At 37.1% G+C, this 26,467-nt stretch overlaps 2 protein-coding genes and 1 pseudogene across 3 annotated transcripts; all 3 read left to right on the top strand.

Annotated features, from left to right (window-relative positions):
- Nucleotides 1–378, top strand: part of LOC120611966 (60S ribosomal protein L23a-like) — a 34,177-nt pseudogene extending 33,799 nt beyond the window's left edge.
- A 6,573-nt stretch (nucleotides 379–6,951) lies between these two features.
- On the top strand, nucleotides 6,952–17,779 carry SNRPB2 (small nuclear ribonucleoprotein polypeptide B2). Of its 2 annotated transcripts, none has more exons than XM_039874447.1 (7): nucleotides 6,952–7,139; nucleotides 8,793–8,882; nucleotides 9,279–9,451; nucleotides 13,207–13,347; nucleotides 14,181–14,231; nucleotides 15,673–15,761; nucleotides 16,302–17,779. In XM_039874447.1, the coding sequence occupies exons 1-7, from the start codon at nucleotides 6,980–6,982 to the stop codon at nucleotides 16,459–16,461; spliced, it is 864 nt and encodes a 287-aa protein (XP_039730381.1). In that variant the 5' UTR covers nucleotides 6,952–6,979; the 3' UTR covers nucleotides 16,462–17,779. The 2 variants fall into 2 exon arrangements, with proteins under 2 accessions (XP_039730381.1, XP_039730382.1); XM_039874448.1 differs by lacking the exon at nucleotides 6,952–7,139 and adding an exon at nucleotides 7,425–7,449.
- Nucleotides 17,780–19,461: 1,682 nt separating this feature from the next.
- On the top strand, nucleotides 19,462–25,949 carry OTOR (otoraplin). The gene is made up of 4 exons (XM_039874446.1): nucleotides 19,462–22,861; nucleotides 23,234–23,373; nucleotides 24,281–24,391; nucleotides 25,376–25,949. The coding sequence occupies exons 1-4, from the start codon at nucleotides 22,747–22,749 to the stop codon at nucleotides 25,397–25,399; spliced, it is 390 nt and encodes a 129-aa protein (XP_039730380.1). The 5' UTR covers nucleotides 19,462–22,746; the 3' UTR covers nucleotides 25,400–25,949.
- The last annotated feature ends 518 nt before the right edge of the window (nucleotides 25,950–26,467 follow it).

Genomic DNA, 26,467 nt, shown 5'->3' with positions numbered 1-26,467 from the left:
TTTTCAAAGATGGTCATAAAGAAGATCCATATATCACCACCTTCTGATGACCCAAGACACTGCAGCTCCAAAGGCAGCCCAAATTTCCTGGGAAGAGCACTCCCAGGAGAAATGAGCTTGACCACTATGCCATCATCAAGTTCCCCCTGACCACCAAGTCAGCCAAGAAGAAGATAGAAAACAACAGCATACTTGTGTGTACTGTGGATGCCAAGGCCAACAAGCATCAGATCAAACAGGCTGTGAAGAAGCTCTATGACATAATTGTGGCCAAAATCAACATCCTGATCAGGCCTGATGGAGAGAAGAAGGCATATATTCAACTGGCTTCAGACTATGTATGATTTGGATGGTGCCAACAAAATTGGGATCATCTAAACTGAGTCTAGCTGGCTAATTCTAAATATACCTTTTTTTTTTTTACCATAAGAAAAAGATGGCCATAATAATATCTCCCTTCCCACAAATTCTTTATAAGCTGAATTTTCTATTTCTATATCAAGAAATGGAATCCATTTTCTCTCCCCTTAAATCTAGGCTGGCCTTATGATTCACTTGTGACCAAGAAATTGCTAAATGTTTTGTTATGTGAAGTTCCAGGTTGGAACTTCCACATAATTTTCTTGGGACACTTGGTCTTGGGGTACCTGACCCCTATGTAAGAAATCCAACTAACCAGAGACCATCAGGCTAGGAATACCACGCATGGATGCTCTAGTTGATAGTCCCATGTGTGGTCAATCTTTTAGCCACTCCTAACCACAAACATGTGAGTGCAACTATTTGGATTCTCTAGACTAACCCTTCAACGAGCTGAGTCCTACTAAGTGACTTCAGTCACTCCAGGAGGAGAAGAAGAATCACCCAGCTATGCTCTGACTAAATTCCTGATCCACAAAGTCCATTAGACATAATCAAACAGTTGTTATTTTAAAACATTACAGTTTTGGATAGTTTGTTATGCAGCAGTAGTAATGGGGACATCTCCGTGGTAATTATTCACAAACATTTACTTACCAATCTAATACCTCCAAGAGATTAGAAGCTCCATGAGAGGTGGCATGTCTGTGCTGCTCACTGTTGTGTCTTGAGTAGCCAGCACAAGATTCATTATGTTGTAGGTGTTCAATAAAGGTAAGAGTGTCCCAAAGTCTTAGGGTTAGTTTTAAGCTATTTAAAGTTTAGCACTGTACAAAGTGTGCTGGAATACCCTATTTTGAAGGAACAAAGGATGGGCTCTTCCAGTTTTAGCCACTTGTAATGGAATCTGACATTTGCAATTTCAGTCATAAGGAAATAAAACAGAACTAATTTCTTTCGGGCTTCTAAACTGACCAGTCTTATTCAGAATGTTCTACTGAAATGACAAAATGTATTATAAGTAATATTAATATCTTTCTGGAGCTGAAGTAATTTTGTAACATTGAATGTCAGAAAGTAGCTTCATATTAAAACAGAAAAAAAGACTGTGATTAAAGGGAGACTCCAATATTAATAAGAGATAAGCACTATTTCTTATTTTTCACCATCCTTTTTAATAAACTCATTAACCCATGGGATAATGTTTCTGCCTGTGGATATTAGAGAAATTTACAATAGTTGAACTGACCCACATTCACCTTAAACAAAATGGAATAGGAACTACCAGACTCATTTACATAATTATTTTGGATTCCCTAGACAGAAATAATTTTCAGGGTTGTCTGGTTTGAACAAATCTACAATTCAAACTAGAGGCTTCATTTTTTTTTCTTTCAACTTCTTTGTGATAAGAATCCAAACTGTCTCATGATGTTAAATCTTACCTGAAATGTTTTATACATATCCTGGTCTTCTATTGCAAGGTGATTCTGAACACCCTAAAATTAGAGTGTGAACATGACATCTCTTTATTTCTTCAGAACGCTTCTCTGAATGTTATGTAAAAATGCTACCAACCACCAATTCTCTCAGCTAGGTCTCAAGGTATTTTCTTACAAAGGTGCTCAATAAATCTGGGATTAATTTATTCAATAAAGGTCACTCAGAAGATGGATCACATGGTTATAAATTGATTACGTCGATTATCCCTTCAAAACACGAGTCGCCTCAGATACATAACTTCTTATGTATTCAAAAGTCATCTGTAACCAGGAAACTGCTTGTGTCAAACTCTTTTGAAATTTCTAAGAATTATTTCTCAAAGGTGGTTTCAATGAGTGTATAAAGTCAGGATGGCCGCACTGCATTAACAAATACCCCCTAAATCTAAGTTAATTATTTCTTGCTTATGTTACAAGACAAATTTGGACTAGTGTATGCGTGTGTTGGGTAGGAATCCTCTAATCATTATAGTCTCTCAGGGACCTAAGCTTGACAGAGGTTCCATCTAGAGATATGTTCCCCGGAACACAAACACAGGAAAAGGGCGTTTATCAAATTGTGCACTAACTCTTGATGCTTCTTTCTGGAAGTGATGCCTATCTCATGACCTCACACTTCGTTAACCAAAGCACATTACATAACCATGCCAATTTTGCAGAGTGTGTGGACAAGTGCAAGCACTCCATGAGCCCAGCAGGAGACAGGAACCAGAATGGTTGGTTGTGCACAGCTGTGATGACTACCACTAATTAAAAGGTGAACCAGGGCCCCACAAAAATTAATCAAGCAATCTCTTGTAAAGAGGAAACAAAAATTCCAGACTTTCTCACTCTCACTTAAGACTGATTTCCAAATGCCCAGTGGAAAACAGTAAAAATAAAGAAGAGTTTCAAATAACTAGTACCATGTCTGAAAGAGTTAATTTACATTTGCATAAGAAGATAGTATTCAGTATGTGGTAGGAGCTAACTATTATGTGATGCTGGATAATCTACCAGGCATTGCTTAGGGTCTTGCGCTCCAGCATCACCTGGGAACTTGCTATAAATGCGGATTCTCAGGTCCTATCCCAACTCTATCAAATCAAAATTTGATTTTAATAAAATCTCTAGGTGATCCATGTGTACATCAGTGTTTGAGAAGCACTAGAGTAGGATATCTGGGGCATGACCATAAATCAATGATATATTACATTTGAAAGTAGATAATCGAAAAAGTTTAATTGGAAAAAAAGTTTCCTTTTTAAAATTTGGATTTCAAATTGTCATAAGGCTTAAGAGTCAAAAGCAATTTATAGCATTGAATCGTAGAGGCAAAATCTGCTGTACTTAAGAATTTTATCTCCATAATATTTTGTTTGTTGGGTAAGCCTCATGAGACTGGCATCTTAATTTTCCAGTCTTGAAGGGAATGGCAGTCATGTGATGTTGCTTAGTGGGCTTCGAGGGAGGTCGTACAACATTGTGTCGAGTGCAACTTATACATATAATATTGAACAGAAGGTGTTCAGGTTTTCCCTACACTTGTTTGGATTAATTCTCAGGTCTTCAAAGGCAAACTATTGCTTTCAAACTTTACAGAATACATACATTATTGTTAGGTAGTTAGTCAGGCATGAGCAACAGGAGTGAAGGCCCAGCTCTGTAACCATAGAAACGTCCCTTGAAGACCTGCCTTAAGGAACTCCCAGAAATACCTCCCTTTTAGGGTTATAAATTACCCCAAATCCTAGAGCACATACGCCGTAAAAGCTGCTGGCTAAACCAGCTACAAATGCATGCACAGAAAGTACTGCCTATAACTTCAGCTTCATTATACCATCATTATAATACTATGTTTATGCCTAGAAGTTCATGAATCTAATTATAACAGACCGAATTCTGGGTAAGCACATGAGCAGTAGGCAAAGCATTATATAGCAGCCAACTGTCACTCGAGGTGACTTCACCTACCTATCAGCTAGGACCTCCCATCATGGCCCAAATATAAACAGACCTTCTCATTTCTGCATTGTTACATCCTTTGTGGCTGGAAACTTGCTCCTTCCTTTGGGGAGGAGTCACAGGGCAGCAGCCTTCTTTAGCATGGCCCATCTCCTTCTAAAACATACTTTCAATAAATCTTACTTTTTTCTAAATCTCGCCAACCTGTAATTCTTTGCTGCGTCAGCGGGGAAGAACCAAGGGACAACACGCAACGTCACCACCACTACCATCCTCTGCCTCCTCCTCCCGTACACCTCTGGGGAGACACCGGATTTCACTTCACTCCAGCGGTTACATTATCATAGCCTATCTCAAATGCCATCTATTTTGTGGAGAGGATAATATTTTTGTTTATGTGAAAGACACCCCATTAACATTAAAGTAGTACATATCAGAAGTTATAGTCCCTTTTCTTTCCCCTAAAAACAAGAATATTTCCAAAAAAGAATAAAAAAGAACGGAAGTGAAATGAAAGGAAATAATTGCACAAAATTATTTCCTCTCTGAGTTGCAGGGGTTGGGAACTTTTTTTAGGAAGTTTCAGCCAACATAAATCAAACCAGCTAGGAAAAGGTAAACCTGATTTGGTTCTCAACAATAATGTCCAGAATTGTGCAATGCTTGTTGTGAAAATTTCACTCTACATAAATTTCTTAATGAAAGAAGATACAAACTGTTGTATATTCTGTGGTTCTATGTAACATAAATAAGCCAAATTTATCCATCGCAGTTTTATGATGCATTTTCCCTTAAACATGGCCCCGTCTCAAAACTTCTGCAGCAAGATACCGAAAACATTTAATGAGAAACATAAAACACATGTAGATAAGGTAGGAAAATATCTGCGTGTTCAGAGTCAATAAGAACCACCCTAGTTATCATACTTATATAGTAATTTAGATGTCTCGACACAGTTTTATTCTCATCTGTTTGTAGTAATTTTTCTGCTATCCCCAAAATAAGCGAGTTTCATCAACAGTAGATACATAAAGCTTGGCTATAGTGTTATAGTGCTGCCTCTGGGTTTAGTTCGATAAAAAAAAATGTAAAAAACAAACCTATTTTATAGAAAAGTAAATCATGTTGCCTAACTGAAATATGAAAGACTGGGCCGAACTCCAAGTAAACCCCTTTTTGTTTCTCTTCTTTTTAAAAACATGTGAGTTTTGGAAACATCTGATTCCTGATATAACCCTCAGGAGGTGAATTTGATTATAAAGGAATAATGGCTATTTACCATGCATCTGACCAAAGTTTAGATGTTATAATGCTCTTATATAACCAGGGCACTCAAGGCTTCTCACAAGGCCAGAAGGGCTCCTTTCTCCCTTTTATTTCTTTCCCAGTCATGCTGTCAATTACTAGTTTCTCAAAATTATTCAGGAAGTAATTGAGGACCATTAACAGGCCATTGGAAAGCCCAGAACAACTGCCCAAGGACAGAAAATGCACTGGCTCTCTTTAGAAGAACCTAGGAGAATAGCATGCATATCATGGCCACTGAGTAGGCATTACACAATTTCCTTCTCACAGTGTAATGTATAGTAGGCATTTTTTAGTGGTTAATGGGACACAATGTAGTCTGTCTTTAAGTCTCTGTGTTTTCTGTTTTTTTTTCTTTCTAGGTAGAGTTTCTTCACAAAGTTCCACCTTATCCTCTTTTAATACTTATGGTATGCTTTCAGCCAGAATGACTTGCATAATACAGCCAGGTTATAGCTTATTTTCAGAAAAATAATTTAGCCATCAAACAGAGTTAATTGGTCAGACACCAATATTAACAGGCAGGATAGCTTGCCCTTTGTTATTCATAAATTGTTTTTTATTTAGTTTATATTTCTTTTAACATATTAAGAATATTCTATTTATATTCTCTCAGAATTCCTTAACTGACAGAACTATTTACATTTCTTCTAATTTTTATATCCATGTAGTAAAATAATGCTTTTCTGTGATTAACATTTCCCCCTACGCTTATGTACATCTTCATAAGACATCACATTTGGTAGTGTTGTCTCATTTTTTCCATGAAGCTTCATTCATTCAATACATACGTATTTTCAGCCACTTTTTTTTGTAACTAAGGGTACTTGAATGAACAAAACAGAATTCTTCACCCTCAAGAAGCTTGTTTTCTTCCAGATGTTGCAACTTTAGGTGATCTTTTAAAATAAAAATCTTCTTCTTTTAAGACCGACCTATTTGACTCCTTCATCCATATGTCCAAATCATAGCTAGCATTTAGAAATAAAATTTATGAACCATTTATTTTGTGTCTAATCACCTTACATTTAGCTCACTTACAACTCTAGAAGGAGGTGTTATTATGATCTCTAGTTTACAGAAGAGGAAATTGAGGTTCAGAGAGATTAGTTAAGAGGAAGATACAAGACTGGATTCTCCCTGGCTCGTAACAACTATTTCAGATGATGCTTTACATATATTTGATTAATGGATGAATGGATGCAAGTAGTTTTCAGAATTCCCATTCAGTTTGCCTAAACACCAACAACTGTATTACCCTAGAACAATCTAGGCATTTGTGGGGCGATATGAGAGTGGGAAGGATGATAGGAAATTAATGGGCTTTTTTTGAGTTAGTTTAGGCCGATGATCTTACAGTTGTTTGGTTATTAGTCAAGTGTTGTTACCTAATCAGGTGAGAAGGCCAAAGAAATTAACTACCTCGCTTTGGGCCCTCAAACTGATCTGCCTCTGGGTCAAGCTCATCAGCAGAGTGTTAGAGAGTTGCCTAGGAGTCCCAGGATTCGGAGACTTGTGGGGTACTGGCTGCCCTGAATGCGATGTTGAACTGGGCAGCCAGTACCCAGGGAAGGGCCAAACCAGAGACCGCTGCCCTGAGAGCGGGCATGGGGGCGGGGAGTGGGGTGAGGGGGTAGGTGCACCTGTAAAACTATATAGTATTTGGAAAGCTGAAAAACATCTTGTGTGGGGTAAAGCCACGCAAGGTCGTGGTGGGGAAATGAATCACTGCCGTCCCCATCCCCTCACTCCACCGCCCCAGGATTCGTTTCCCCGCCCCTCCCCCCCCAGTGTTCTCACAAGCCCCACTCCCTCGCCGTCTCCCATTTCCTCTTCCCGCCCCTTCTCTCTGGCTGCCAGGTGTACGCATGCGTAGAGAGGTCCCCAGTCGCAGCCGCAGGGCATCGATCTATTCCGGCTCGGCTTTTCGACTTCTCGGCGCTCGATTGAGGCTCGTTGTAGCGTTACTTCCGCTTTCTGGCTGCGTTTCCGCCTTTCGGTTCTTACGGTTCACGCCGCCGGCCTCAGGTGAGTTTGAGCGAATTCTCCCTCGCTGTCTCGGTTATCCCAGCTGCCGGTTGCCGCAGTACCCAGTGCTGCCCTGTAGCAGTCGGGAGTGGACGAAGCGGGATGGGAACGGGACGCATCCCGCCCTGGGTTCGCAGAACGCTCTGCTAGTGGGCCAGGGAGGGTTGGAGACTGCCGCGCTAATCCAGCAAGGCCCCCGAATTTAAGAGCCTTGTCTGCAGTGGGCCGGGTTGGGGCCGGGGTCACGTGGCTGCGTACTTGGACTTGGGGGCTGGAGCCTTGGGCGAATGTGCCTGTATCTGGAGAGTAGGTAGGCTCTCGCGTACGGAGTGAAGGATAATTAATGTCCCTTCGCTTATGTTAATTTACAGCTCCTTGTGCGCTTTCAAGTTCCTTCTAGATTAGAGGTCCTCTTTTGGATTGGGAGGCTTCTCCCGGTACCCCCGTACTGGCCCAGGCCACTATCAAACCTCGCACAAGTTATTGCTGGAGTCTCCCCTCTGATCTCTCTGCCTTCAGTTAGACCTCTCTATCACTTCCCTCTAGTCGTCTTGGCTACTCCAGTCCTCCAGGTTTCAGTTTAGGGGGAGTCGCCGGTCTCTGAGAAGCATTACTTTTCATCTTTTATCCGCACAAGTACAGTCCCTGTCTATAGGCTCTTCCATTGTCAATAGTCCTGTGCTGTTTACGTACAATGAGTGTAATTATTTGTGAAGTTAAGGAATATGTGGGGGCATCCAAGGAAATAAAGCAAGGTCAGAATTTGCAACCGAAAACATTGTAAAAAATGAAATAGGTGAGAGCGAAAGAAAAGTGCAAGAGACCAGAAGACAGAGGCTGAATTCCCAGGCCTGCTGCTTATTACCTATGTGACCTTAGGCAAGTCCCTTAACCTTTAATAACAGCACTTTTAAGTACTCACTGCCCATGCAAGAACTGCTGAAACTTCATCCCACTTAGTCTTCTGAGTTCTATTAGGTACATGTGTGAACCTGAGAGATTAAGAAACTTGCCCTCAGTCAAGCAGCTAGTAAGAAGTATAGACAGGATTTGATTTTAGGTTTGGCTGGTAGTAGAATCTGAGCGTTTAACATTTTGCAGTACTGCTTTCTCTGAGATCCATTCTTTCAAGCTGGTCAGAGGGAACTTTGGAGTTAGGACAGTTGGTGGTGTGTTTAAAAAGTAATAGACATGAAAATGCTTTGTAAGTCAACTTTATTCATGTTCTAACTTAATGATTTTTACTGGGTGTACATTTGCTAAGTTTCTTTTTTGTTTTTCTTTAAATCTCAAATTTTTAACTGCTTAAAAAAAGAAAAGACTCCTTTAGGCAGATAGAAAAATAATTTCACTTGGCATAAATGAATATGTGTAAATGAACAAGTATAAAAATAAATGTATTGAATAAAATACTGTTATTAAAATCTGGCTGGGTACTAGTGCTCCACCAGGTTTTGAGCATGAGAACTGTTCTTTTTGTTTAAAAAAGAGGGCTAGCAAAGTTTTGGAGAGGTTTTAAAGACTGCTGCCAAAGTGATATTTTCTGACACTTGGGATTGAAAGAGAAATTAATAACCCTTGTGTTGTGCCCTGATGCCACACTAAATATGAGTTAATCTTCTCTGTTCACAACAGTATTTTCTATCTCTTTAGGCTATTTGAACAGTTTAGCCCAAAACATGGATATCAGACCAAATCATACAATTTATATCAACAATATGAATGACAAAATTAAAAAAGAAGGTAAGTGCTTTTTAAAAATCTTTGTTAACAACCAAAGTTTGTTTAATGACTACTGTCTTAAAAGTTGTACTGCTTCAAAAGTTCTCATCTAGTCATCTTTCTCAGTGTCTGAAATAATGGTTTATCCCTTTTGGGGTAAGGATTTTAGGGTTTTTAAAAAATAAAAAATAGGTATGGCTGAAAATGTGTTGAATATGTTTTTAGTCATAGATAAAATGGTTTCAAATAACTTTAAATTAGATAAGCAATAGGAATAGTATGACGTTATTAAAATGTGCAACTTTGTATAAATAAAAAAGTGAATGGTGGCGGGGTTTTCAATGCAGTGTTGTTTTATGAACGATTTTGTCTTCGTTTCATTCATAAATAACTTGTTTCCTATTCAATTTTGCACAGAATTGAAGAGATCCCTCTATGCGCTATTTTCTCAGTTTGGCCATGTGGTAGATATTGTAGCTTTAAAGACCATGAAGATGAGAGGACAAGCCTTTGTTATATTTAAAGAACTGGGCTCATCCACGAATGCTTTGAGACAGTTGCAAGGATTTCCATTTTATGGTAAACCAATGGTAAGTTGATCTTATTATTTTGGCTTTAATCTCTATTAATGGTATAATAGATTTGTAAATATACACTTCAAACTATGGCCATTGCTTTCTGCTTTTAATTATGTGTTAGAAGGAGTTTGAGTTTATTTTATTTATTTTTATAGAAACAGTAGTAAGGTTTATAATTCACTTCTTCATTTGTGACAGTTCAAATGGACAAAAAATTCATTGAGATGTAGACTATTTTTTTTAAATTGACGGTGGTATAGTCAATAGTCTCATCTCAAAAGAATAAATTAATAATGTCCTAAACTTGTAAAACAACACACAACAAAAACCACGGGTCAAAGAGGAAGTTCAGTCTGAAGTTTTAGAAAATTCCTTAGTGAAATGATACATGTCAGAAGCTATGCTGTCTAGATAAAGCAGTGATGTAAAGAAGGTTTATAGATTCAAATTCAGAGGTTATATTAATGGATAACAATGAATGGAAATAAAATAACTATACATGGAAAGCTTATGTCAGGAATGACATAATAAGATTCACATTTTGCTGTTGGACAAAGATTTTCTTGTGGAAAGGCCAGAAGGAAGTAGGGAACTAACGTAATTAGGAGGCTATAGGTCTAAGTCAGAGATGGTACAGGATTACATCAGGGTGGAGACAGAGTGTAGAACAAGGGGTTTTACATGTATGAATGAGTATACAGTACCTTGGGTTTGGATTCCAAAGTGCTTTTCTTCTGGAACTGGAATATAATAGCACGGGGTATTGGGGAAAGAGCCAATAAACCTGTAAAATGTAAGCAGATTAGATGTTCTTTGGTCTAATTCAGAGGTCAGCAAAACCTATAAAGGACCAAATAATAAATATTTTAGGCTTCATGGGCCATACATAGTTTCTGTTGAATATTTTGTGTTTAAGAAAGTTCTTCCCTCATAGCCCATACAAAAACAGACCATGGGCTGGATTTGGCCCATAGTCTGTAGTACAGACCACTGGTCTAATCCCTTTAAAAATTAAGAATCAGGCACAGAAAGGAATTGTTTTTCAGATTACCTTAATGTAACCACCTGCAGCATCAGGACTTGAAAGCTAATTTCCTAATATTTAATATTGCGATTTTTTTTTTTTTCTAAACTAGGACTCAGCACACTATCTGTAAAGGGCCAGATAGTAAATATTTTAGGCTTTGTGGGACAGCTGATGTCTTGCAACTATTTAATTCTTTTTTAGTGGGAAGATCAGCCATAGATGGCATGCACATGTGTGGGTGTAGCTTTGTCTCCCAAAGACCTAATTTACAAAAACAGGTAGTGTTGGCTGTAGTCTGTAGTTTGCAGATCTGTACTACACTGTTTAATTCAGGACTGAGAACTTTCTGTCGGAGAAAGTTTTCTTCTCATCGTGTCTCCAACTCTTTTTTTCCATCCTTTCCCACGTGATTGGGCACCATCTGTGTAGAAAGGTCCATCCCAGAAAACCATGGGATTGTGCCGTCGTACCCTGATTTTCAGTAAACTGGCATTTCTTGAAACCAGCTTGTCTTTCTTGGTATTATGAAGGAGCAGTTTCTTCCTTCAGGAGGGTCTTAGGGCTGTTTTGCTGAGTTAAGATGACAAGTGTGCCTATTACTCAGATACGGGAAAGCGAAAATTATTTGCTATGGCTGTCCTGTCTCTGGCTTCACCTTGCCAGCTAATTATTTTAGATGGATGGAGAAAGTCCATTATACTGATTTTATATTAAAGGTTATTTTAGAAGGTCTATTTCTCTGCCTTCAGGAAGGTAGCAGATATCTGTCAAATCTCTGGTATCCTGGAAGAGGGAGATGAGCCATCTGGTTTGTACTTACTTAGGTGCTGATAGTTGTTCTTCTCTTTTAACTTCAGCATACCAAATCAGAAGTGAAAAAAAATATGCTATAATTTAGAACTCAGAACAAAATTATTTTCTGTGATTCAAGGACATGTAGTTATTTAATGCCAAAAATACCTCAGTGAAATAGAACCATCTTCTGGAGGACTTCTATCATGAAACCTTTGGCTTAAATGTAAATCTTGCCCCTTCTCTAAGCTTTGGGTAGACTTTGATCTCTTACCAGTATTTAGACTAGAATTTTTAAACACCGGCACTTTTAACATGTTGAATTGAGTAATTTTTTGGTTGTGAGAGGCTGTCTTGTTCATTGTAGAGATTTTAACACCCTGGCCTCTGCCCACTACATGCTTGTAGCATGCCAACCAGCAGTGTCTCCAGTCAACAGTGCCACCTGTCCCCCTGGTGGTCAAAATCGCCTGTGGTTGAGAAGTACTAATCTAGACTAGCCAGCTAAGAGCGATGGCTGAGGTCAGAGATCTTTAGAGGTTATTGTTATAAGGACATAACACAAGGTCACTCAAGATTTGTTCAGGTCAGAAAGAAGGGTGAAGGCCCAGGGGATTTGGGATGGAATCCTTGGGACCAAGTCAGTTAGTCTTAAGCTACATCTTTGTCAGCCTACATCTTTGGTTAGATGATGATGCCTGAGACTAGCAGAGTTGCTTGCAGGGATAATTACACTAAAAGCTCCTCTAGCACAGCAGCCCAGGCCAGCCAGGGAACGTCGTGGGTACTGTAGTGGAACTGTGGTGTAGAGGTGTAGTGGTAGGCCTCTTCCTCTCCCATTTCCCCAGTATATTCCTCTCTAGTTGAAATAAAAGGAAAGAAAAAGTACCCTGCTTTCAAACCCACACCATTTTAAAATGTCACTTGTTCCCATCAGATTGAGATCAAATTCTTGCTATACAAGACAATTTTAAGTAGTAACTTACAGGATTGTTGTGTTTTGATGTGATTAGAGATGGAGTTTCAGCTCTTTTGGTTCTAAGGAAGAAACATTTCCTTGAAATGGAAATTGTGGTTTGCACATTGTAGATAACAATGTACCTCATAGAAAACATTTTGGGATAGTTAATTGTGTTGATCTCAGCTCTGTGATAATGCTTTTGGCCAGAACTATGCTACTCAGAGTGTGGCACCCATACCAGTAGTATCAACACCACCTTTGTACTTATTAGAAGTGCAGAATCTCAGACTTCACCCTGACCTACTGCATTGGAACCTCCCCCTTGACAAGATTTCCAGGTGATTGGAGTGCACATTTTAGCTTATGAAATGCTGTCCTGGACCAGTGTTTTTCAGCGCTTGCCTGTATTCTCACTTGTGCATGCTGTTTCTACTAACTGTGGCCCAGAAAGAATGAGTAGGTGGCTTGGTTGCACAAGTTTGATGCCATCCTTTTGTTTCCTTTTAAAGCATTTTAAGGTTAAGTTGATTCCACTATTGGTCATTTCATTTAAAAGTCATTAATAATCTTTGGTGCTTTAACTTTGGAAGTAACAAATTTCAAACAACACGTTTCACAGCTAATTGATATATCTTGTGCCTTCTACTGAGAGTCCCTGCTAAGGGATAGGCATCTTTCCAAAGCAGTTTTCTCTATTTTATAAATGGAGAGAAGCAGTGGTATAGATATTTTACAGTCCTATTTTTCTCATATGAAAATCTATGGTTTTTCTCTAACAAACACATTTGAATCTAACTTCGTCTAGGTTGTGAATCATAGGCCACAATTTATTTTCATTTGGCACTCAGTATATTTGACAGGTTTTCTTAGGGGTGGGTTTTAAATACCTTGTAGTGTATTTGAGTAATGGAATTTGTAATATTAATGAGTGGTGTAAACAGCCTTCGGCATAATGAAAAGTAACTTGTTTTCAAATAATTAAAACAGCGAATCCAGTATGCAAAAACAGATTCTGATATAATATCTAAAATGCGTGGTACTTTTGCTGACAAAGAAAAGAAAAAGGAAAAGAAAAAAGCTAAAACTGTGGAACAAACAGCAATGACTGCAAATAAAAAGCCTGGTCAGGTAAGATGGACAAAAGTTCGTATTTTTTTGGTGTTAAAAGTTTGATAGGATGTCTGTCTTTCACCTGAGGCATGATCTTTGAGGCTCATGAGTACATTTGTATGTATATGTGTTTAAAAGGTGGATTTTTAAGAAGCTGGCCTGATTGAGTTCTAAAATTTCAATATTTATGTTTAAGCAACAGATTAAAAGGGAGCATTTACATATGCAGATTTATATTTAACGAGTTTTATTTACATTTGTATGACATTTTGTTCATCATTCACAGAATATGTTAATATCTGTTAGCTTATTTCTCAAGTTTTGTTGCCTGTAAATAGTACTATAGATATTATCTTTAATCAAGCTGTTTGGACAATTCAGAAATTCAAAATTTAATTAAAAATACCAGATAAAAGTGAAATTATCATCCAAAAAGTAGTTACTTTTTGATTAAAAGTGATTAGAAATCAGTTTCACAAAGTATAATGCTCGATGTTTTTTTCTAACTGTTAAAAAAAAAAGATAAGAAAAACCACTCCTTGGTTTTCTTCTATTTACTTAAGTCATTATTTTATTTTACTTTATTTATTTATTTTTTTACTTCTTCATAATTTTAAAGCTTAGAGGTTAAATTTTATGATACAGTTTAAAATTTAGGGCTGGACCTTTCGGAAATATTTGACAAACTAAATATATGAATGTTTGAGTCACCTAAGATGTAAATTTTTTAAATTAAATGGAATAAGAAATCTGTTTAATGTTATTTTTATACAGTAATTATAAATACAAACACATGCTGCCTTTTTAAAGGGATTGGAAATTTTAATTATTTCTCTATTTCTTTTGTTTAGGGAACACCAAATTCAGCTAATACCCAAGGAAATGTAACACCAAATCCTCAGGTAGTATTTTTTTCCACGTGGTGATATTTTAAAATAAAACTAAAGCAATAGCAGTAATATACAACAACCTGCATGTCTCCAAAAACTGAAAATAATTCCATCTGTAAGATAAAACATTAAGTTATATAACACTTTAATGTAGAAACTCACTCAAAACATTTTAATTTTCTGTAGAAGGGAGAAAACCAAACCTGACTTTATTTCTTACTTCCCATAATGAATCTATGAGGGAATTAGAACGACAGATTTTAAACTATGAGGGCTGGGAGCAAATGTTTTTGTTTTCCTTACAGTACACAGTGCTTTCTTAGCCCAGGGCTTTACAGGCACAGCTTAGGATAAGGAGTACAGGTAACGGACTTGTATTCTTGGTTTCCTACTTGCTTCCTTGGATACGGGGGTCTGACAAGATTCTTTTTTTTAAAAATTTGTTTATGATGACATTGGTTAACGAAATCCAATAAGTTTCAGCTATACACTTTAACAGTCAGGTATATATATATTTACACTGTGTATTCACCTCCCATAGTTAGATTTCTTTCTGTCACATATTTGACCCCCTTTACCAGAGAATTCCTTGCATCACCAAGGTTTTGCTCCTTTTAAGTTGTTTACATTTTCTTATATTATTTACTTACCTTCTTTAAACTCTTTTAACAATGATAGTCCAGTTCACAAATGCCAGCACTTAATTCTATAAGCCTTAAGTTCACTTAAGTTATTCTTTGTACTTCATCTTATCTCCCTCTCCCCTCCCCCAACATGAAATTAGCCTGAAGACAGAGTGGCTTTTTCTTATGTACAGGATAATGTCCCTATAGATCCCCATAACCTCAGGGTGGGGTATCAAATAATTAGTTTAATATCTAATAACTACTTTTTTCTACTTATTTTTGTGTAACTAGATTCTATGTATATCTCATTTACTTGCAAAATACATTAGAAGTCACCAAGTAGTGGCTCTAAATTTTCTTAAATGCTGGGATGTAGTAAACAATAACATATAGAAATGAATATCAGTATTATTACTTGGGTAAACAGCTAAGGGGGTGGGGTGACATTGCTGCCTTCTCTAGCTTTATTAGGATCTTGTAATTATGTAATCTAGATGACAAAATCCTCCGTTTAAAAGTGACCTCCAAATGCTTGAAACTTAAATATTATTTTAAGTACTGTTAAATACTTAAAAACTGATAAGATGTATGATCTTCCAAATTTTATTAAGTGACTTGAATGTCTGCTTTGCTTAGTTACTATTAGATTTATATTATTTCTCTGCTGTCATTGGTTTTCAGCTTTAGTGTTTTGATGCAGTAAGATTTTATAAGCCTTAGTAAACTGTGGGATGTAGCTCTCTCAAGTTTAGATTTTAATTTGAGACAAATGGTTTATAATACTTTTTGTACTTATAAGCTAACGTTGCCTTTTTTCTTTTCAATAGGTCCCTGATTACCCTCCAAACTATATTTTATTCCTTAATAATTTACCAGAAGAGACTAATGAGATGATGTTATCTATGCTGTTTAATCAGTAAGTTATTTTTTTGTTGTTTTTTTTAAAATAAACTAGTCTGTTCCAGGAACCTCCTAATAGGACAAATAGCACTTCCATGGGTTGAATTCATTTGTGTATCACACAGCAGTAATTCCTTACAGGTTCATTGATTTGGTCTGGGATTAATCATGAATTGAAGCCAATCTGCAGATTTAGCAAATAAGCAGCTAAATTACTTCTAATGTTTGAATTATTAATTATAATTGATGAGTAAAACAGGAAACGGAGCTTTGATATAATGACAAAAATATAATTAGCTTGTGTTATTCCTGCAGTTCTTTCATGGCATTAATTATAATTTAATTATAATGGTATTCGTTATAGTTTAGGCTCTTTCATGCTATTCAGGATTCTTGGTAGGATATACTTTTCCTGGACCAAAATCAGAAAAGTACATAACAGACTAAAACACAGAATAGACACTTATGTTTTTGATGTCATTTATATATTTACAAGATATAGTTTACATATATGTAAATTGTTTACATGTATAGAAATAGTTTTTCTTCTTTACAGGTTCCCTGGTTTCAAGGAAGTACGTTTGGTACCTGGGAGGCATGACATTGCATTTGTTGAATTTGAAAATGATGGACAGGCTGGAGCTGCCAGGGATGCTTTACAAGGATTTAAGATCACACCATCCCATGCCATGAAGATCACCTATGCCAAGAAATAACTTTTGGGATAGTTGTCTTTAAAGGACTTGGTGTTATTTAAAGTGTTTGTTTTGATAACATTTTGTCAGGCCATTTTAATAGTTGGGAGTGGGAGGAAGTGAAAGTGAAATTTTTATGTAGGTTTTAAAAAATTACCTAGTCTTCCGTTAGCCTTAGCAAACTATGAAATATGAAGGCCTTAATTTTGTACAGTAAACTTTTATTTGTATTCTATACATAATATTTCATTTATTGGCCCAATGTCCAATCATCTTAAGGTGTATAAAACTATACGAGAAAATGCTTTTCTAGTATTTTGGAGCAGCTAATGGTAGAGAAACATGGAAACGTTTTAATAAAAACAAAGAATTAGATCAAGTTCTTGATTAGATTTTCTGTAGTTATTTTTATGCATATGAACTGCCATCTGCAGTTCATTTTTTTTTTTTTTTAATAAGTCTCATACTAGTGGTAAAAATGATCGTCCTAAGTGTAGGAAGAAAATTGAGACCTGGGCGATATCTAAATTTAATCTTCATATTCAAATAAATGAGCATAGTATTTTGCTGGTAGTAGACATTTCTCATATTTTTTTCATTTAGTGTTTAATTGAGTAAACATTTAGGAGTAACTGTACTTACTGGGAAAACAGGGAATGCTGTCTTCAAACTTCACATTTTATGTTCTTACCTTCTTGGGGCAGAATTATTCCTAAGGAATACCTGCATGGTTATCTAACCTCTTTACTGAAAGACCTCCAAGGGAAAAGTTTTACAATCTACAATATTTAAGACAAGTCAGCTGAATTACAGAGGGTTGCCAATCCTGATATTGCTACCTTTTTGCAATTCTTAAACACCAGTGTTCAGATATTTTCAAAGCTCATTTTCTTTACCATTTGATTTATACCTAAGGCTATTGATTCAGTCCCCTGCTAATAAAACTATGGATATCTTTAAAAGTGGACAGTTTTTTTGCATGGATAGTATGTACTAAAGTGACATATTGATCATTTTCATACTCCTGTTTTAACATTCCTTGTACAAAACTTGTGCTTATCACTTGGAATTTTTATTGTATATTTATGGACAGACTACTTTTAGACTTAACATAGATTATTATTATTATATCACTCTTATGCATACGTGTGGAGGAAAAAGCAAAATTTTATTCTTAAAACTGCCACATTCAGAGTCTGACTCTTATGAATAACATTTTTAACCTAGTTGTCAAGTTCATGTACTTTTGTAAAATTTAACAGTGAATTACTAGAAAAAAGGCCATGTCCTTGGATGGTACAGCAATGTCAGTTGCTATTAAATTTTCTAACTGCTTATACTCTCAGTGGCTGTTCTCAGCTTGTCTCAACAAAATATTTCACAGACTGGCCCCCTTTGCATGGCTGAATGAAAGGAAGTAGAAAGGTCATGGTGTGGCTGGAGTGGGATGAGAGGAAGGATCAGGGAGGGTAGGAGGAGCGGATTGTTTTGGCCTTTTTAAGGACTTGCTTATAATCTGAAATGAGGAACTATTAGATGATTTGTAAAACTGAGTTGCTTATGTACAGTAAAATTCACCCATTTTAGTGTTCAAATTGATGAGCTTTGGCAGTTGGATATAGTCACACAATAATCATAATCGAGATGTAGAGCATTCCATCACCCCTCAGACCTGCCTTTGTGCCCCTTTGTAGTCAGTCTTCTCCCTATCCCCAGCCTTAGGCAACCACTGATTGGCTTTCTGTCATTACAGTTGTGTCCTGTCTAGAATGCTTTGAGGTTCATCTCTATTGCATGCACCAGCAGTTTGTTCTGTCAGTGGATGGGCATTCGGGTTCTTTCCAGCTTGGGGCTGTTAAAGTGGCTAGGAACATTCACATATAAGACTATATGTGAATAAGACTATATGTGAATTCACATATGTGGGTATATGTTCTGTTAGAAGATTTTGAGCAGAGGAATGACATCTGATTTACTTTTGGAAGTTTTTTATTGGTAATATTTACAATTGATAGCAAAATTTCAGAAATGGTACATAGAGCTCCCAAAATGTTTCTGAACCATTTCAGAGTGTTGACCTGATTCTTCATTACCCTTTAATACTTTAGTGCATATTTCTCACATAATTACAATATGACCAGCAAAATTAGGAAATAACATTAATCCAATATTTTCCAATGCAGATTTTGTTGATGTCCCAATAATGGCCCAAGAAACCAATTTAGGCTCATATACTGCATGTAGTTGTCATTTCTCTTTAGTCTTCTGTCAGTTCCTCAGCCTGTCCTTATCTTTCATGATCTTAATTTTATATAGAGATACTTACATCTACATATCTGCACATATCTATACAATTAAAAACTTAACAACAGTACCTCTAATTGCAATCCAACAGCACTTTTTCTCTAGCCTTTCCCATTATTTACAACTCTTCCACCAGTCCCATTAACAGCAAATATATTTACTTGCTCAAATCTCCCTGTATGTAACCAAACTTTAGAAAGTGAGGCTTCAAGTGGGAAGAAGAGAAGGAAAAAGGAGCTAACTACACTTTGAAGCTTTGATCAGACTAGCATCTTCTGACCTTTATCTTACCCATCAGTGGGAGTGGGAGTTGCTAAGAGTGGAGAGAGCAGATGTTGCTATCTGTTTAATCTAGTGGTGCTCACTTTTGAATTTAACTTTCAAATTGGCTGCATATTAGAATTTTCTAGGAAACATTAACAAACACTCATGCCTAATCTATACCCTACATCAATTAAATCCCAACCTTAGGGGTGAAACCCAGTCATCAGTATTTTTTAATCTCTGGTGATTCCAACGTGAGCCAAGGTTAAGAAAGCAGATTTCTACCTTTATGAAGTAGATTATAATGATTAGATCATCACTTCAAATTGTGCTTTTCATAAGCCAGACAGAAAAGGTTGAAAATCACATGATATCATTTATATGTGAGATAAACCTAAATGCAACAATTGAACAGGACAGACACATGGACATGGACAATGGACTAGTGGTTACCAGAAGGGAGGGGAAAGGAGAGAGGGGGAAATAATAAAAAAAAGTTTAAAAAAATTATATATAGTATGAAAAAGATGCATTAAAAAAAAACTTTTTCAAAGGCAGTATATTGGTAAATAGAAGACAGAGTAAAAGTGGAAACCATCGTGAGAGGCTCACATCTCCATTTTAAACTTTAAGGCTTACAATATTTTCTGTTTGGGTAATGAGCATTTTATTCTTTGAAAATGTATCCCTCAAAGACCTAAGGAAGAATGTGGAATCTTGGCTAAAAATTTTGCTTAATTTGATTTGCCCTCAAGCAATACATCTCAAACTTTAATGTTCCTATGAATCACTTGTATATCTTGTTAAAATGTAGATTCAGATTTGGCAGGTATGGGGTGGGGTCTGAGAGACTATGAAGTGATGCCAAAGTTGCTGGTCTGGGAACCACGCTTCGGTGGCAAGACCCCTGAGTCTCTGCCCCAGTAATTTAGTGAGTCTTAATTGGCAAGGTGTATAAGTCTCTTTTTAAATCTTATAAAACCTAGGGACTTTTCTTTGCCCATGTATACACCTAAGCATACAATTTCAGAAGAATCATGTGTTTATTCAATGAGTACTTTATGAGTATTTTTTCTGGGTGCTAATTGTAGAGTGATGAACAAAATAGACAAGATCCCCACTTCGTAGAGCTTTGATTGTAGTGTTGGAGGACAAAACACTACCGTGGACAATAAGGCATGTCACATAGGGATACATGTGTTAGGACAGCATACCATGGCCATGTGATGAATGGATTGGAATGCAGGGAGTGGTCTGGTAAACTGGTCTGTCTGTGGAGACATCTTGGCCAGAGAGCTAAATGACAGCATCTGGAGGGAAAGCATCTCAGGCAATAAGCTCAAAAGGCCTGAAGTGGAAATGAGCTCAGGATTTTCAAAAGACAGCAGCTGGTATGACGAGAAGAGAGGGAGGGAGGGAGCGACAGGAGGGGCAGAGAGGCCAGATCATGGAGGGCCTTGTATGTAATGGCAAAGAGGCTGCTTCCACCCTTCCCCCTTGCCCAACCTCTTTTTAGACCTTAAGGGAGTCACAGCCTCCTTTTTAAGAACTCCAGATGGAGATGCTAATTTTGAACGTAAGGGAAAAAAAATGTCTTTGGGAGATGAAAGGCTCAAAGAACACATCCAAAGATCCAAAGGACGGAGGTATGCAAGCTCAGGACAGAGCCCTTCTCTGGACACCCAGATCAGCAGGGGCTTGAGCATAGCTGCCTGGCACAACTGCTTGCTGAATTATTGCAAGTTTAAGTTCCTATTTGCAAGTAAAATTTTACAAAGAGGCCTCTTGTGTCCATCCTACCTTTGCCCACTGCAGAATGCTAGGACATTACAGACCTGCCCAAAATGAGCTCAGAACGCTTGACATCTCTCCTTTACTTCACCTTTGAATCGCCAATGATGACTTTGTGCATCAGCCTTACTTTGCTGAGTTGTAGTGGGGGCTTGACTGTGGCTTTATTAAATGTTTCACTCTGCTTTGGGGAGCCTGTATACCGTGTGGCAACCTGAGTTTGTGCTGTCTGCATTTCTTAAAGTGCCTCTTAAATGGCAATTGTCTTTTAGTTCTGTGTTGAAGGCTGGCCTGAGACTGTAACAGTCTCTAAACAGCTGCCCCATCAGGATTAAGAAGACTTAATTAATACTTCACTTTTTCCAGAGATCCTCTTAGGATCGTACATTATAGGAAAGAAAATTCACTGACATTCTGCTTTCAAAATGATTTCTAATTCATCCTTTCCTTGAAGTGAAGCAGAAAATAAAGGATTTAAAATCCCAATTCTAATTTGACAGCACATGAATGGAAGCAGCACTGAACCACAATCCTACTGGGTAACCTTTAGATTGGGTGGTTAAGAAAGGCAGCTCTGGCCATTGCTGGGCCTCAGTTTCCTCATCTATGATGAAGATATGGAATTATAGAAGCTTCCAAATCAGGGTGAGCTGTATACGAGAACTTCCCCTGAAAAAAGCACCCTTTACCCTCCCCCCCACACAAACAAATTTTATTACACACACTCACAAATCAACCAAATTTTTAAATTATACTATAAGTATATTGTGCTTTACCAGTCTATGGGAATCCATTTTGCATAAAATTATTTTGTAAGTCGAATGCTTGACCCCAATTTTGTGTGGTGACTGCATTTGTGGGGAGGAAGGAAGAGGCACTGCTCTGAAACCTTGTCCACCAAGTTGGCCAGGGCATCCTGACCTCTGTTTTAGAAACAGTGAGGGAAGGGCACCTTATGAGAGAGACGCCAGCCCCAAACGCTATAGAAAGCAGCGATCTATTGTCTGTCTCTTCTAATAGAAATTAAATCCTTGGGACCAGAGCCTTTTTTTAAAAATTATTATTATTAACTGCTGTATTTCTCATGCCTAGAATGGTGTCTGGCACATAGTAGGTATTTGATAAATATTTGTTAAATAGACGGGTATTAGTGCTTCAACTTTGGTGGTTTCTAGCAGTGCCACACTTTCCATGGGAAAGATGCCTGGGAGCAAGAAAGGGGTGGGGGTGGTAACACAAACCTCAAGCTTTACTCCCTTTCCTATGATCCATAATCTATGAGAATTTTGAGACCAAATTTCAAAAGCCTCAGATGAAGGAGGTGGAGAAAAATTTTTTCCATTTTTTTCAACACACCTATCCTTTCCATTCCCCATTAGTAGGGTCTGAATGTGACAACTAGTGTGTTACAATCCATGTCTGCTCTAAGACAGACGATTACTAAAAATTCTGTCATGAATGATTTGTAAACTTTAGTATCTTTTATCTATTAAATAAATCCAGATATTTAATTAGATTTGTTTAAATCAAAATCATTTGTACTAAATATATAGTTCTTACATTTTGAACGATTAGCACATCTTTGCTTAAAAGTTGAAAGAATATGAGAGTTGAAATTAAAAATTGTTTTAAAGATTTAAAATTCTCAGTTCTTTCAACAATGCCCTACCAATGCAATAAACCACAACTAAAGTGGCTTCAACAATGGTGGATCATTTGGAAATCATTTGTGTATACAAAAGACATAGAGTTTGAGTCTCTTTGGAAAATCAGATGCTAAATAGCCCTGCAGCCAAGTAGCTGTTATGAAAGCCGAGGAGCAGTAGGCACCTTCCCATTGGCTGGGGCGATTTACCCAGATGTCTGGCTACACATAAAAGACAGGAACTACTGAAGTCAGCTTCCACTTCCACTCAAAGAGTGATAGTATAAACAGCAAAAAGGAAGATGGCAAGACTCTTGTTACTTTTTCTTGCAGGTCTTGTGGCCGTAGGTGAGGTGCATGGAATATTTATGGACAGACTTGCTTCCAAGAAGCTCTGTGCAGATGACGAGTGTGTCTGTAAGGACTTTTTTATGCCTTTTATTATCATCTTTCTATTAAATAACTGAAAAACCCATCTGCTAACAGCATAAAATCTAATTGTTCTTTGAAGTGAATCTTCTCTAATGTGTATGTGTTAGCATTGTTTCTCCTGGTCTGTACCTCTGGAGTCTTACCATGGAGAATTCACCTTGGCTAAGATTCTGTTAGATGTAGGTTAATGCTTTGAATTTCTTACTCTTCTTTAACTGAACACAAGCTGTAAGTGGGGAAGTATTATCACTCTAATTTCCTAGTTTTCTGATCATACTTTGCCTTTTTATTGTTTTAAAATCCAGGAGCCTAAATGGTAGTCATTCAATGGGTGTGTGTGTGTGTTTTTTCTTCCAGATACTATTTCTCTGGCCAGAGCTCAAGAAGATTATAATGCCCCAGACTGTAGATTCATTAACGTTAAAAAAGGGCAGCAGATCTATGTTTACTCAAAACTGGTAAAAGAACATGAAGCTGGAGAATTTTGGGCTGGCAGTGTAAGATGAGATTATTAAAAATATACACACATCTTGACATATGTTGCTCTTAATTTTTTCTCTATTACTTATCTTCAATTCATTTTAATGTTTAAATCCAGCTGTTAAGGACAATGTAGAGATGGTAGATGAAAGTGCAAAAATTCATGTATATTCGCTTTTATTGCATTTTGAAGAAACACAACGAAAATTTCATAACAAAACCAAATGTAGGTTTATGTAATGTTTTGACAAGAAAAATCAGAAAAATCATGGGAACTTGAACATCCCCAAAAGTTTGAAACTGACTCAAAACAGCTTGAGCAGATTTGCCAGATAAAGGCATGTGTGTTGGCAGTCGGTCTACATTTCAATATTTTAAAAGAAACTTTAGCACCCTCTTTAATTTCAAAGAATCTGCTTGATTTAGTTAAAATGTGCAGGCGTGGACTCTAGGGAGAGCTGAAGCGGGATTGATTTACTGTTCTCATCTGCAGCCCCACAGATAGATTCTCAAGTGACAAAGAGTTAAATCTTAAATTCACTCAAGTATCTGTTCATTTAAATTTTTAAAAACTGAGAGATATCAGTTCTTTAAAAGTGTCTATTTTTTTAATAGAAAATTACTGACTTTATGGTTCCAAAAATATTTCGGACAGCTCACAGGATTGCACAATATAATGGAATGCTAAGCTGAAGTGAGATCAGTAAGACTGGGCCACAAAAGAATAGGTATGCAATTTCTGTGAGTTGACTTACTTGCTGTAAGTGAACTTCAAATTTGGGACTGTGCCCCCTGAATCTGGACTAGAAAGTGAGCCATTCGCAGTTATGTAATTCTCATTAACAGCAGAGAGGATGCCTGAGGGTTTCTTAGAGAGGACTCAGATCAGCTTTCCCCTGACTGTTAATGCTTCTGGGCACTCAGGTGTATGGCGATCACCAGGAGGACGAGATGGGAACAGTGGGCTATTTCCCCAGCAACTTGGTCGAGGAGCAACATGTGTACCAGGAAGCCACGAAGGAAGTTCCTACCACAGTAAGTGGCTCAGACAGGGTGAGAGAAGAACTTAGATCTTGGGGTAATGCAGGCTGGAGTTAAAAATGCATCATGTGGCTTATAAGATGTATGGAGCAAAGCCCCCAGGTTCCAATGGAAATTTAGACGGTCAGGTTTGAGAGAACGTTTATACTTACTATCAATGTCGAAAGAGTATTAAACTTTCTCCATTGACTCCCTTGTTTTAGATCAAAGTTATTCATGTCACAAAGGAAACCAAAATAGTATTAACTGACTCTTAGTGATGGTTACACACGTATTTGCTAAAGACTTGGGCTGGGAAAAAAATTACTACCTGTATTTAATAAAATCACAAAATCAAAACATTCTGGAAAAATCTTTGAATGCCTTATTTTTGTGGTGGATAGACTCCTCTTATGTATGAAAAATATTACACTCTTTCCAATGCCTTAGGGTCTTGTAAACCCAGGACAGAAATAAAAGATCCCCCTGGAGCTGCTTCGAGAAGTGGTTGTTTTGAAGCTATTCTCCTGGAGCTAATTGCTGTGCTAAATAACTTCAAAACATTTCCCAGCCTTCACAAATAGGACTCACTTGTCATCACTGCTTAGCACTGAACTCGAATGAGTCGAATAATCATAAATTGAAAGTATATTTGCCTCAACTGTAGGCAGCTGCCTAGGTTGTCTTGTACCTAAGCAAGTGTGACGCTGCTGGGAAAACAGCAGCCAGTAGCTCGTTGGCATTTTGGCCCTTGCTCATGCCGACTCTGTTGTTTAACTACACCAGGTGCCAGCATAGTCGGGAAAAAAAAGTATATTTGAAAACCTTCATTTTAAGTAATGTTTTATTTAAAATGATAATTATATTATAACCATTGGGGTTCAAACTTTATTTATTTTAAGTCCAAATTTCCCTTTGATTTTAAATAAAGAACATACATCTATTTTCTGGCCCTGCCTGCTCAGTTCAATCTATTTTTGCTTTTGTTTTTTTTCCTAGGATATTGACTTCTTCTGCGAGTAACAAGTTAGACAAATCTGCAGATAGAAAGGAAACACCCAAAATAAAGAAAAAAGCAAATATAACCAAAAAATACATGTCTGACTTTTGTTTCCAAGTTATGTTACTTTATAGGAGGGCTGGGGTTTGGGGCTGGAGGTGGCAAGTAAAGGCAGGGCTTCAACTCAAGTCTTGTTTTCTGCTGGCCTGGTTATCATCCCACAACCTAAGCAGGGCGACATTTGGCTCAAGTGGACAAATTAAACACAAATTATCTTTCAGCCTTCTTTTACATAGGGATGCATATAGAAGATGGTTGGTTTATTTGTAAGCTATTCCTAAATAGTAATTCTTCCAAGCTGTTTGTCTTCCTGTATAAAGTTGGCAGATAACAGATATTCCCTTTGGATATAATGTTTTCTACTTATTTGTCTCTGGCCAATTGGAGTGTTATAATGTATCCGAAGCGTCTATATCATCAAGGGGTAGTATTCTAGGATTGTTACTTTTAATATTTGATGCCTTGAGTATGTGAAGCTGTTGGAGAAAAATAAAAGAGCTGTTTGGATTCACAGATGTTTGGACTACGCTTTTAAATTTCTCTTTGACAAAAGTCTTAGAAATTATTTCAATTGGGTAATTTTACCCTCTGATCAATTTACTTCTCTCTACATTTTAAATATATATGTGTTTATATAGTCGGAGTAGGACAGTTTATGAAATATTTTTAATAAAATATTTTCTTTTTATTATGCGCTGTCCCTGGATATTATTTGAGCCTCAAGTCAAAAGACACAGGAAAAAAAAAAAATCTCTGGGTTATTTCCTCTACTTCTATTTCAAGCTTGAATTTCCACTTTCTGTGCAAATTCCTCCAGTCAAGGATGATGTGTCAAGAATATCTGGTGAAGGGATGCTGCTTTTGTGGTTCCAGTGGACTCACAATTTTTAAAATATGTTTAACTGGAAATCTGCTTTGATTGTATATTATTAATGTAATTCTTTTGATGTAGTTGTGAGTGTTTATTTGTTTACACATAATTAAAATGCCTATACTAGACTAAAAAAATTACAATTTCTGAGTTCAAAAAA

This window comes from Pteropus medius, unplaced genomic scaffold (genome assembly GCF_902729225.1).
Source record: "Pteropus medius unplaced genomic scaffold, Ma_sr-lr_union100, whole genome shotgun sequence".
Classification (NCBI taxonomy): domain Eukaryota; kingdom Metazoa; phylum Chordata; class Mammalia; order Chiroptera; family Pteropodidae; genus Pteropus; species Pteropus medius.
Note: the sequence above shows the minus strand (reverse complement) of the source record. Positions and strands in the feature narration are given on the sequence as shown.

Excerpts from the sequence above, each read along its gene's own strand:
- SNRPB2 (XM_039874447.1), top strand. The coding sequence starts at position 6,980 with ATGCGTAGAGAGGTCCCCAGTCGCAGCCGCAGGGCATCGATCTATTCC. Across the intron at positions 7,140-8,792 it reads GTTCACGCCGCCGGCCTCAG|GCTATTTGAACAGTTTAGCC; the intron begins GTGAGTTTGAGC and ends CTATCTCTTTAG. Across the intron at positions 13,348-14,180 it reads CAAATAAAAAGCCTGGTCAG|GGAACACCAAATTCAGCTAA; the intron begins GTAAGATGGACA and ends TCTTTTGTTTAG.
- OTOR (XM_039874446.1), top strand. The coding sequence starts at position 22,747 with ATGGCAAGACTCTTGTTACTTTTTCTTGCAGGTCTTGTGGCCGTAGGT. Across the intron at positions 23,374-24,280 it reads GAGAATTTTGGGCTGGCAGT|GTGTATGGCGATCACCAGGA; the intron begins GTAAGATGAGAT and ends CTGGGCACTCAG. Across the intron at positions 24,392-25,375 it reads CGAAGGAAGTTCCTACCACA|GATATTGACTTCTTCTGCGA; the intron begins GTAAGTGGCTCA and ends TTTTTTTCCTAG.